At 46.4% G+C, this 13062-nt stretch overlaps 1 protein-coding gene across 1 annotated transcript; it reads left to right on the plus strand.

Moving 5' to 3' along the window:
• Positions 1-3261: 3261 nt before the first annotated feature.
• si:ch211-199f5.1 (protocadherin-8) lies at positions 3262-6988 on the plus strand. Its single transcript, XM_057047589.1, has 3 exons — positions 3262-5868; positions 5965-6163; positions 6310-6988. Exons 1-3 carry the CDS (start codon positions 3442-3444, stop codon positions 6621-6623), a joined length of 2940 nt encoding a protein of 979 aa, XP_056903569.1. The 5' UTR covers positions 3262-3441; the 3' UTR covers positions 6624-6988.
• Positions 6989-13062: the final 6074 nt, after the last annotated feature.

A 13062-nucleotide genomic window follows, 5' to 3' on the forward strand; every position in this document is an offset into this window, starting at 1 on the left:
TTCAAGACAGACTGACCGATCGTTTGACCGACCAACTGACCGACCAACCGACCGAATGAGCGACCGACCGACCGACTGAGCGAGCGACCGACCAATCGACCGACTGAGCGACCGAGCGACCGACCGACTGAGCAACTGAGCGAGTGAGCGACCGACCGACCGACTGAGCGACCGACTGAGTGACCGACCGACCGACTGAGCAACTGAGCGAGTGAGCGAACGACCTTGGGACTGTAAAGCTGCCATAATGCAAAAGGCATGAATCTGCTCTGGTAGGAACGGCTCATATCAATCCCAGATCAGCAGCAGAGACCTGATGTAGATGCTGGAGGGAAGGAAGACAAAAGTATCCACTGTGTTATGAAACTCAGCGCTCAGCAGGAAGGGAACTGCTCTGAAACAGCATAAACAAAGAGGGACGGCTGTCAGCTGAAGAACGCCGTCACAACACTGAAGCAGTGGCAGCAGCATGTCGTGGGGGGATCCAACGCGCCTCACAGAAGAGTTGGCGTCGCTAAAAGAGGAAGGTGTGTAAATACTGAGGGAGGATTTACTGGGATTAAATGTGGGAGTTATGGAAAACCAAGCTTGTTATAAATATCAAGCTAAGGTGTATTTTACCTTCTGCCTCCAAATCTAACGGCAGGCTCAGTCATGCTGCAATGAAAACTCAATTATTGGCTGTTGACGTGCTCCCACCGTGCAAGGATGGAGGTTTCAGTCAACTTTGCAATCCAGAAGCTTGGATCCTCCTCCTCATGCTCCATTGTGATTCCTGAAAGTGACATGATACAGCCTGTTATCTGTGATGTTTCTGACTGGAATAACAGGGGTTTAGCAGCTGGCCGTTACCACCTATTGTTGCTAAATGTGTCTTCGCTCTTTCTTTCTGTCTGTCTCGTTCTAAATAGCAGCTGTTGTTACTGGAAATGACACTTTTGAGAGGGGAATGGATCGATACACCTTCAGACCACGAAGCTGAAACATTAAACCAAAAAACTGCAATCATGGACCACAAAGCTGAGAGTCAGATGCTGTTTGACTGTGGGTCTCTCACTCCAAAAGAGACATTCAGCATCACACATGGTGACTTTATGAATACAGCTGCCACCAAAATACTAATGAGTGAAGCTTTTGTTGTGCGCTTGCCAAATCCCCCCCCCCCCCTCCTTCCCCTGGGTGCAGTTAAGAACACCATTTTCCTAAATTTCATCCACAGCGGAGCGCCTCCAAATTTAGCCCCCTAATGACAGCACAAATTGAAGATAATATCAAATGGCCACGTGGACGCGCACGTGTGCGTGTCTATGCGTGCTACAGCGTGATGAATAAAATGAATATCGGCTCAGATTGATTTGCTTTGCATGTGGCACCTTCTGTTCGGCATTGGTAGAAATTAATTTCAGGATGAGACAAAGGCAGCTGTGTCAGTAAATTTCCTGCATTTCCATTTAGTCCTGAGTGACTGAATTGTACAGTCCTCCTATTCTTATCTTCCCCGGATGCAGGCCCGAGTTAATGTTCTTCCATTTTCACACATGAAACCCCGTCTTAATTATTTTTGCCAAACTGCTCTTTCAATCTTTTGTATAAAACATCAATTATTTTCAATATTTATAGCAATTTAATCCAACTCCGAAGGGTATTAAACATCTACAAGTGATTAAAAATAAGCATTGTTTCTGCGCTTATACAGTAAATGTAATCAGCCGTTCTTGAGAATTGCCCGACCGCCTCCCATTGCACCATTTTCAACGGGTCCCCGCAGGCTTCTGACAGTGTTTCAGATATTTCAGTTGTTAGCTAATGTTTAGATTATTGTTTGGGCTTCAGCGGCAGCCTGCTGCGGCGTCTGTGGCTGACTAATGAATTGAGGGAAATGCACACAAGCTGTCACTTTTTCCCCCCCTTGTTTTTTCAAGCAATTTTTCCTCCCCACCTCATTTATACGCATCATAGATGGAGAAGTTAAAGAGTCAGAGATAAATTGTAAGCAGGGGCAGAGGAATAATTGATTTTTTTAACAACCAGATTCTTGGTAATGGAACAATTATACTGTAGGAATTCATATTACTCACATAATTTTGTTGGAGAATGTAATGTAATAAGCTGCAGCACAGGTTGGACAGACAATTTAAATGGACAGGCGCATGAGGCGCTCAAGGGATTTGCATTGAAATACTGTGAATATTTCCATTTATCAATCCCATGTTTTGAATGGTAGAAATGTAGACATGCATTCTGATAAAGGAATAGCAACAGTTGACTGTGTCATAGAAAATGTCTCCATTCTTGTGGTTTCACCTTCTGTGCTGCTGAGAAGAATGGCTGTCAAGGTTTTGGTGTCTGGATGCAGTTATTTCACACTATTCAACCACAAAAGCACTAGTTTGGTGTGGAAGCTGGATTTCCAGCTCCAACCAACCCTACATTGTTCTAAGGTTCTCAGAACCCTGCAGCCGTGTTCTCAAGCGAGCTATAAGAAAGCTAAACATGAAAGGTTGAGGCAACACAACAGTCTTCATAGTCAAGCTTTCCTCAAAGATCAGCTTCAACTTAAAACATGATCAGGAATCATCTGTGCAAAAATAAATAAATAAATCATAATGTCATGTAAAACTCCTCAAGGTTTGAACCCCCTGGAGGCTGCAGCGGGAGCCCAGAAGATAAACATGCATTACAGGTGTATCCAATACGTTTACGGGAAGGAGCCAGCCTGTGTGATCCTAAACAAAGACTCTTGTGGAATGCCTTTGGGAACATGCGCTTAAAGAACCTCAGCCTCCCTCTGCTGCGGCTTTCAAAGCAAGACAATACCGACACTCTCCCAAATCTGAGCGCGTTCCCCAACAATCAGCCCCCGAAATGAGATGCATCCGGAACAAAACCTCGCTCAGCTCTCCCCAAAACCACTGTCCTGGCCCCGCGGAGTGCGCGCTTGGCGCACACGCCCGCGCACCTGTGCGCACGGGGGAGACTAAACTAAACATCAAAAGAAGGAAAAATAAGCTTTAGCGAAATAAAATGGCTGCAGAGGAGCGATAAAAAAAAAAGTGCAGGAGCTATCTTCAAGCACTCACGTATCTTTTTCTATTTGCAAGTTTAGCGCACGCTCTGAAAACAGGCTTAAAGCCTCTCTTTCATAAATATATTTATATATATATGGGGGTATTTTTAATTCCAGAGAGAGGGATTGGTCACACTTGGTCTCATTAGCATGAGGAGCTGTATAAACCCCGCCACTGCAGAATTTTGAGCTGTGTTGAAGGCGAGGCAACAAGCGTATCAGACTGGCTGCGCGCAATGAGCGACTAACTTTCACTTGCAGCTCAGTTCAGTTGATGAAAGCGGGAGCTGCATGGAGAGCTCGCTCCAGAGGTGAACTCGGCATCTTTTCGGCGCACTCCTGGGCTGCTCAGCGGGGGAAATAACACCACGAAGATGGTCCGGGGACATTTTCTCACTCATTGGCACCGGTGGATTTTAATACTCTTCGTTAATCAGTTTTTATTCGCTTCGTTGTCTCTGTCCGAGGGAAATACTATTAGATACCAGACCAATGAGGAGGGCGCACCAGGTACAGTCATCGGAACCCTTGCCAAGGACATGTCCTTGAGTCTGTCTTCTTCCAAGACCAATTTTAGAATGATGAAACAATTCAATGATTCATTCATTAGAGTGAGAGAAAGCGACGGGGAGCTCACAGTCGGGGAGCGAATTGACAGGGAAAGAATCTGCAGACACACTCCACAGTGCCTCATTACTTTTGACGTAGTAAATTTCTCCAAAGATCGCTACAAATTGATCCACGTCGCGGTGGAAATAAGGGACATCAATGACAACTCCCCGGAGTTTCCAAACAAGGAATCTATAGTGGAGATCTCCGAGAACGCGGCGGTGGGCTCCCGCGTCCCTCTAGACCCAGCCGCGGACGCAGACGTCGGCTCAAACTACATCCAAAGCTATCAAATCTCTGTCAACAGTCATTTTACTATCGACGTGCTCCTGAGAGCGGATGGGGTTAAATATGCGGAATTGGTGCTAATGAAAGAACTAGACAGGGAGACTCAGTCCTCGTACACCGTGGATCTGGTCGCAACTGACGGAGGACATCCGTTCAGATCCGGGTCCACAAAAATAACTATTCTGGTGACGGACTTTAATGACAACAGTCCAGTTTTTGACCAGAACAGCTTTTCCGTCACTCTGCCGGAGGACGCGCCGGTTGGCACCGTCATCCTCAACTTAAACGCAGTTGACGCCGACGACGGTTTGAACGGAGAGGTGGTGTACGGGTTCGGAAAACAGGTTTCTCACGAAATCCGACAACTTTTCCAAGTGGATCATAAATCGGGGCGCCTGACGCTCCGGAGCCCCGTGGATTTCGAGGAGAAAACCACGTACGAGTTAGACGTGCAGGCGACCGATCTGGGCGCGAACCCGAGCCCGTCCCTGTGCAAAATCATCATCCACATCACCGACGTGAATGACAACGCTCCGGAAATAAGCATCACCCCGATGACCTCTATGACGACGGGCATCGCGTACATCAGCGAGGCGGCGGACAAGGACAGTCTGGTGGCGCTGATCAGCACCCAGGACAGAGACTCGGGTGTGAACAGTCAGGTCCACTGCTCCTTATACGGACACGACCACTTCAAACTGAGACAAGCCTACGAGGACAGCTACATGATCGTGACAGCAGCCTCGTTAGACCGGGAGAGGATCAGCGAGTACAACCTGACGGTCATGGCTGAGGATTTCGGGTCCCCCCCAATGAGGAAGATCATTCAGTACACAATCAGGCTCAGCGATGAGAATGACAATGCCCCTCACTTCGCCAGAGGTGTCACTGAAGTTTCTGTGGTGGAAAACAACCCCCCCGGGGCTTACATCACCACGGTGGAGGCCAGCGATGCCGATCTGGCCAATAATGGCAAAATCACTTACAGACTGGTGGACAGTGTAATCATGGGGTCTCCGGTCAACACCTTCGTGTCCTTGAATTCGGTGTCAGGCTCTTTGTATGCGCTGAGGAGCTTTAATTACGAGGTAATGAAGCAGCTAGACGTGCACGTCCAGGCGAGTGATGGGGGGTCACCACAGCTGCAGACCACAGCTGTCATCCGGCTAAAAATACTCGATCAGAATGACAACCAGCCCTTGATCGTGGAGCCCCCTCTTTACAAAGGATCCGCTGAGGTTTTTCTGCCTAAAGATTCACCCGGGGGCTATGTACTAACCCAGATAAAGGCCACAGACGCTGATGAGGGCGTCAACGCACAGCTGTCCTATAAAATCATAGAGGGAGGTCACCTGGGCTTCTCCATCAACAAAGACACGGGGAAGGTGCACGTGAGCCGACAGCTGACGTATGATCTCTCAGACACTGTCAAAGTCACAGTGGCGGTCAGCGACAATGGATCCCCCTCGCTCACTTCCACAGCTATTATACACGTGAGCTTCACTGAAGGAACTCTGCCCAGTGTGCCCTCCCTGGCCCAAAATGACAGCGAAGTGTTTTTTGAATGGGACACGTCCATCGCCATCATCATCGTCCTGGCAGGGAGCTGCTCTCTCCTCCTGCTGGCTATTATTCTCATCACAACCATTTGCAACCGCAGGAGGAAAGAGACCAGGGAGGGGGCGCGTGATGAAAAAGAAGATGTCCCAGATGTGGAGAAAGTGGAAAGCAGTCATATTGATTCATTGATTGCCAACCACAAAGGAAAAGTGTTTGATGCTCATCCATTGCCAGAGAATCCTCCACTAGCCAGCGGCAATGCAACAGAGACAAGCTGTGAAGATGGCAGGCAGACAGCAGGCATGTTCGAGTCCAACAGCAGAGCGATGGAGGGCAAATTAAAGGCAAGTCAGGCTGTTAGCCTTCTTTGAAACCTCGTTTCAGGCTGAATTGACTATGGTTTGCATCTTGACTCAAACTCTGGGTTGGTGCCTTTGCAGGGTTACTCCACACTGCCCGGCTATGGAAAGGAAACAGTCAGGCCAATAACAATCTGGAAAGGTAACTCATTTACAACGATCTCAGCCAGAGATCCCCACATCAGCGGCAAGGACAGCGGGAAAGGGGACAGCGACTTCAATGACAGCGACTCAGACATTAGTGGAGATGTGCACAAAAAAGAGTCGCCACCAACAAACAGTGAGTGCTGCACAGATTAGCGTTAGCAACAGTGATGCAGCGAGGGCTGCTTACCAAACCAAGTTGTGATTATGATACAGATTTACCACACGGTGATGTATATGAATATGGCTCAGTCTTCCTGACAGCTCTGTTCTACTCCACAGGTCTGTGGGCCTGCACAAGTGAGTGCAAGGTGCTCGGACACTCGGACCGCTGTTGGAGTCCCTCGGCTACAAGGCCCAACACCAGCATGGCCTGCGGAGCGCAAATGTCAACGTTCTCCAGGACAGCTTCGCTTCCTCGGGACACCAGGAGGGAAAACTACTACCCGTCTCACATACCCAAAAGCAACGGACTGCAGAGCGTCTACGAACAAGTTCAGCACCAGGAGTTCGATTATATCCTCGTCGGCCCGCCGACACCGGCTCGGATACAGGAAACGGATGAGATTTCCATCCCAGAGTACACAAACTCTTGAAGTCTAGGTCATGGAGCAGGTTTCTGTCAACATACTGTACAATAATTGGAATTCTATGTCAGATTGTTTCTGTGTTTTCTAGTATATCCTGTGGTTCGGCTCATGTAAGACTGTTCATTGTATCATGTGTAATATGCAAGATTTTGTACATTAATAATATATTTTTCATAATGATTTAATGTAAAGACTTTTATTATACATTTTCAAGAGCATGTGGTACTATTTAAAGAGCATGACCAATGGACATTGGGGCTAAATGAGGTTTTCCTGCTGTGAAAAACAATCAAGGCAAAAGATTGCCAGTGTTGTGTGGTAGTTTTCTTTTTTGTGTCACGTGGTTGCACAAATAAATGGAGAAAAGAGAACCTGCTTCGCAGAACGATGGTTTAGACTTTAAACTCTGAAGTTGGAACATTGAAAAGTCAAATCTGTTGTCCAAAAAAGGAGACACTCAGTGTGCTCACTAACCTCAATTAGCCAAAAGGCTGCATTTCATTTGGCCGAAAGCTGCAAAAGCTGTGCGTAAATAAAATATTCTCCGATACGAATCGCCCCGAAATGACAGCAATCTTTGACTAATGTTAAATTCATGGTACACAGTGTTGCGGCTGCGCTGCCTTCATTTACATATAAATAACAAATGGCTGATCAAAGGCTCCCACAATTACATATTTTCTGGAAGGTCAAAGTATTCCCTCACCTTTTCTGATTGCCTCCCAGCTTAGGAATTATCCAAAAAGTCACTTTCAATCTGTTTCCAAGCAACAGCAGCGCAGAACATTCAGCTCTTTTTTTCCTCCACAGCGCTGTTTGAGCAGGAACAATTCCTGCACTTTCTCCAAATTGTCAAATCAGTCCACTCGTTATTATTATGGAAAGGTTACGTTTGCACGTGTCTGACATTGTGTGGCGCCTCAGACAACTTGACGCAGTCTGTTAATTACTGGGGACTCTGGCAGAGAGATGGATGAAACCTGACTTAAAAAAGGAAGCAAAGACTTCAGGATTTAACAATGTTTTCCACTGAAGACAAATGAAAAGGTCGAATATTGACCAAACTAATGTTGCATCACTGTGCAGCATCAGTCAGACTCTGAAGGGAGGCTGGATTAATGCAGCACCATGGCCGTTTGGCTTCAGGACACCTGGACCCACAGGTAACATTCAGATGAAGAATATATCTCAAAGAGATCATATCAACTGTACGTCGTCCACGCAGAGGTGACAAAAACCCAGACGCTGAGATAACTGGATTCACCGCGCAGAGGCCACAGCGGATGGTGGAAGATTTGTGGAGGACATAAAAGAGAGAGAGAGAGAGAGAATGGAGGAAAAAAACAAACACACAAGTCATGGATCAGGCTGTTTGGAACTCTAACATAAATAAATGTAAATAAATACACGGGGTAGTTAAAGTTTAGAGTGTGTCATGTCTTCCTTAGCAACCTGTGCGCAGGAACAAAGCCCTCCAGCCTCTGCTGCAGGCTGCCTCCTCCTGAGATCAGGAGCCGCAGCTCTTACTGTTGCTGCGGTGGTAATTTTATGTGCATCCACGGCTGCGCACTACCTGTGGAAAGCTGGTGATAAAAACACAAGTGTCAACAGAGGATTATTCCGCCGTTATTGCAGCAACCCTTTGATGCCTGATATCTGCAATGAATTTAGCAGGGCTTAAGGATGTTTTCGCTCGAAGATGAAACTGAAGAAATCAAAAGCTTTCGAGACATGTTAGATTGTAAGCTTTTTTTCAGAGGCTCTATGCATCATCGAGGACGCAGACTGCTAAATTACATTTCCAATTCTATGCACAACACGCACAACATCTGCATGAATTGCTTTCTTTTAACAAGTTTGTGTCCTACTGGGTTCAGAAGGAGAGCCAGCATTCCTCTCCAGCCCTGTAAGAGCATCTCCTGCTGTGTTTTGCTTGATTTCCAGAATGTAAAACCTGCACTCCCGGAGATGCAGCACTTAGAATAACCGTGCAGGGGATGCTTGTTATTCACACATCTGTTATGTTAACTACATTGGCTTTTATTAACCTGGTTAATCAGTCTGTTCCACACCTCCCCGCCTCTTTCCAGGTCTATGCTGTTTGTTACAGAGTGAACACAAATGGGGAGGCGAAGGAGGGTTCCTTGGGAATCGATTCTGACAACAACCCGGAGCAATTTAAAACTGGAAGTGGAGACGAGGAATCTGCGGAGATTCACGACTTTCAGATTGCGAGCGAGTTTGTCCTTGTTCTCTCTTTCAGTGGAGACTCTGTGTGCTCAGTAAAGGAGTAAGGCGGCGAGTGTAAACACGGCATGTCTGTGATTTGGTGCAGGGAGTGACTGGAGTGCCACTTAAAATCCCCAAATCAAAGCTCATCTTGCTCATGTGGGAGCGCACAACAGAGAGCCTCTGATGTTTGACCTGGTAGAAAGTGCACCTACGAATGTTAAAGACACAAAATAAATTACAGCTGATTTTTCATTTTGCTTCATAACAATGTCATCTCTTGTTCTGGCTGTGTAATTTAAGGGCATTATCCTTTTCTCCTTGCAAGCGTGATGACATTATGCCGGTGAGATTTGATGAGCCATTCCTCATATGATAGGACACTGAAGGACATTGGCTTTCTAAGCAACACATTGTGGGGCTTTGTCGTGATCTTCGCTTTCACTGGCTCCAGCCTGTCTATCTGAAAGGTTTACGACTTGTCTTTCTAGCGTGTTATGCGTTGATTCATCCAGTCTGACAGTGTACACAACTGACCCATTATGGATCATGGATCATTGTCTGTACCATGTGAATTATTAAGCAGTGTTTCTTGGCTCATTCGGCTCCTCGTTGCGATTGCTCTGCTTATCTGCACTTCAGTAAAAACCGTCGCTCTGAGAAGTTACGGAAATATCGCAACAGCTTGAATAAAACAACCCGTTTAAAGCCGGGCAACGGAAATAGCTCCGGTCTTTGTGTTGAAAAGTAAAAAAAGGATTTTGAAATATGCAAGGAAGGCTGCTGGAAATCACGGCTGCTAATTTAATTATTCAGGACGTCTGAGACAGCCCCAGCTCTGTAGGATTGAGCTCAGAGGACATGTAAGGCTTCTCGTAGATGTTGACCCAATACGCTTTCCTCTGGTGGCTGCTGGAACAGATGGGGAGAGGAGAAAGAGAGGCGCACCGAGAGCAAAGCAGCAGTTTAGCACGCAGGACTTTGAGGACAGAGACCCAGTGAGTCATAGGTGCCACCGCTGGACCGGCGGAGGAAGGGGGGGTCGGCTGAAGGTTCAGCGTACAATCCCGAAAATCCCCATCACGTGAGCGCACACATTATCAACGACTCATCTTTAGGAGACAGCAGCCTCCAAAGCTAGTAAATATTTGATCAACAGTGGGGAGGCATACACCGAAGCCTGAGGCAACCCTCAAAATAACATTCTGATTTGAAGTTTCTGTGTTTTGTCAACACTTTTACAGACGACTTCCTAACATCCTTACCCGGCCATCACACAAAAATAATATAGTCCCACTGATAAGCATCATGTGGAAATGTGTTCTTCTGAATATCGCACACACGAGTGTATTCTGTCGCTGCTGACGTCATATTAGCAGCTTTAATTAGGGGTCACAGGGATAACAGCTGACATTCTGAGTTGTTGAACTTCTGAACTGATTTCCCACTGCTGATAAAAATTCATATTTCCAGAAAGGAAGATGTGTTTCTTTTTAAAGATATCTAACTTGCAAATGAGGGAAGTTTTAGAAAATAGATTGCTTTCTCGATATTAACACCCCATCAAACCTGCAGCACAGCAGAGGCACCACTGAGGAAGGAGCCATGACCTTTGACACCACGCTGGATCACTGGGGGATCGGCTGCTCAGAATGCCAGACCAGCCCCTCTCGCTGTCAGGGAGTTCACGCACCTCTGCGTGGCCACTGGCCTTGGCCTTATGACTACAGGGGATGCCAAGTCGTTTGCCGAATCATCACGCCCTGCTGGGGGCTCGCGCGCATTTGAGGTGTTATGGAGGAAAACCTTCCTTTACTTGTATTTTTACCCCTGAGGTCTCTAAACTATATTATGCATGTAAATATTTACTTTCTTGGGCTGGCTATAGATACCACCAATAAGCAGTGCTTGTTAGCATAAAATGGAGATCATCATGCATAATCATCTGCCTGATAGGAAGAAAAATATTCCTCCATTTAGCCTGTATCCAGTGCACTCACACACACACACACACACACACACACACACACACACACACACATACAGTGAAGTATTACTGTATATCCCAGTGTAACATCATATTGGCTTCCACATCACGACAGGCTCAAGGATCAACGGGGAAGGTGTGGGACTGAATCCAAAGGTTGAGCAGATCATGTACCTTTTCCCAGTGAGTAGGCTTCAACAAATTCTAATTACAGTATATGCTGCCTTTGATGTCCTTGTTTTTTGGTGTCACATCTTGTTTCCATGGTTCCACCGGGGGCTTTTCTGATAAAACTGAAGTGACAGCAGTGGTTGCCATAACTTCCATTCACAGCTCAGAATCAGTTTGAGGGCAATGCAATTTGTGCGCCCTGACATCTGCATTGATGTGGACTAATGTGAGATGGGTGCCATGGCAGTGATAGGAAATAATTCCGCAGAAATGACATTTTTCTTATTAAATAAATATATCCATGGGGACAAAAAGAGAGGATGCTAAGCTACCAAATAACATGATCACAAAAGGAGGCTTTTTCTTTCACAAAGCTGTTGTTGGGATTTACGGTGAAGACTACCGGTATTCTGATCCCCCCCCCCACCCCCCCCCCCCCCCCCCCCCCCACACACACACACACACACACCACACACACACACACAATATATATATATATATATATATATATATATATCAGATTACTATCTAAAACCATATGGCAACTTTCTAAATAATTGAATGCCATGTTGCAATCAAGACGATTTCACAGAGGGTGATCCAAGCACATCAAATTACAACAGATGTGAAATTGCACCATATCTGCCTCTAAAGCCGCATTTGAATGTCTGAAGCTGTGTGAGGAAACGGCACAAAGAGATGCTTGTCTCTTTGCTTGGAGATCTTTCCTGGTTTTCATGGGGGTAGAGGTGCTTATCGCATCTGCGCTGCTGATAAGATGGCCCGTGTGCTTCTGCAGGCTATATAATATTAATCCTTCTCCCACGTCTGCAAATGCACTTAAAGAAAGGTGACAAGCATGACATATCCAGGACCTCCTGATGGTGTGTGCTCTGCAGTGCAGCCACTAAAAGAGCCCCGAGTACCCTCAAGTGATGTAAATTTGTAGGGGGAGGCCAATTTCCATCATAGCACTGTCACTGCCATGGTCATTAAACTAAATCATCCTGCTGTGCGTCACACATTTCCCATTTTAAAATCCCCTCAATAATGAAGTTGTACTTGGACTTGCAAAATCCCAAATGTCTGACCTGTCAGCAGGTACATAATCTTCACATGAGCCATAATTAAATTTATTTCAGCCAGCGCGTCAACAGCTATACATAATCTCTAAAGTCAGTGACTCGGGCTGCAATATCCTGGAAGTATACTGCGTTATCTGCCTGTTGCTGCTGGCAGTTTTCTTGGGTTTCACTCAGAATGTGTTGATACAGCAACACAGGACAAAGAGCTTAGAGTTTAAGCAAGACAAAGAGAAAAGGGGGCTGTGGGGTGGAGAGAAGACCCACCACAAGCAAGCAATGACTGAAAATGACATTTACACTGAAAAAATGTACATAGCTTAAAACAACAGTGGTTTTGTTTGCCCGAGGCCCTGTTTCTAAAAAACACTCTTTCTGTCATTTCTCTCCTCAAAGAGGAATGTAACCCCGTTGTGAGGAAAAGACAAATGTGTCAGAGAGCTGCTTCGGCGTGAGACACTGGCGCCTTTTTGTTTGTCTCCCCTCTGGAGCCGAGCTTACCCGAGGAGCTCTGCAGGCCAGGGAACAAGCAACGCTTTGTAAGCATCGACCCGCTGCACCCAGCAGCCAGGCTGCAAACCCTCACTGCTGCGCTAAGAGCAAAACACAACGGAGTGGTGCATGGCGATGAGGAAAGGGGAGCTTTTTGTCCATCTACCTGTGCTTTCATCATCAAATCATGTGCACTCAGGTGGGGGTGCGCTGGTGACCGAAACTACAGTTTTCCACAACCATCTTCTTGATGCAAGCACTCAGCAGAACATCGTTCTGGGAAACTGTTGATTTATTCGATGGCATACATTCTTGCTAATCCTTGCGCTCCCCAGGTCCCCCCCATTATAAATACATCAATAGCCTGTCATAAATGTGTGTGTTTTTGCCCAAGAGGCATTAGAACCGTGAACAGAAGTGTGAAGTGAACCACTCTAGTAAACGTGTCCTACATTTGATTGCATGTTTTCCATTACAACCAGAC

The sequence above is a fragment of the Takifugu flavidus genome, chromosome 1 (genome assembly GCF_003711565.1).
Source record: "Takifugu flavidus isolate HTHZ2018 chromosome 1, ASM371156v2, whole genome shotgun sequence".
In the NCBI taxonomy this organism is placed as follows: Eukaryota; Metazoa; Chordata; class Actinopteri; order Tetraodontiformes; family Tetraodontidae; genus Takifugu; species Takifugu flavidus.

What these genes read in the sequence shown, in the direction of transcription:
- si:ch211-199f5.1 (XM_057047589.1), top strand. Translation starts at nt 3,442, where the DNA reads ATGGTCCGGGGACATTTTCTCACTCATTGGCACCGGTGGATTTTAATA. An exon ending in CGATGGAGGGCAAATTAAAG is followed by an intron (nt 5,869 to 5,964) that starts GCAAGTCAGGCT and finishes GTGCCTTTGCAG; the next exon opens with GGTTACTCCACACTGCCCGG. An exon ending in AGAGTCGCCACCAACAAACA is followed by an intron (nt 6,164 to 6,309) that starts GTGAGTGCTGCA and finishes TCTACTCCACAG; the next exon opens with GTCTGTGGGCCTGCACAAGT.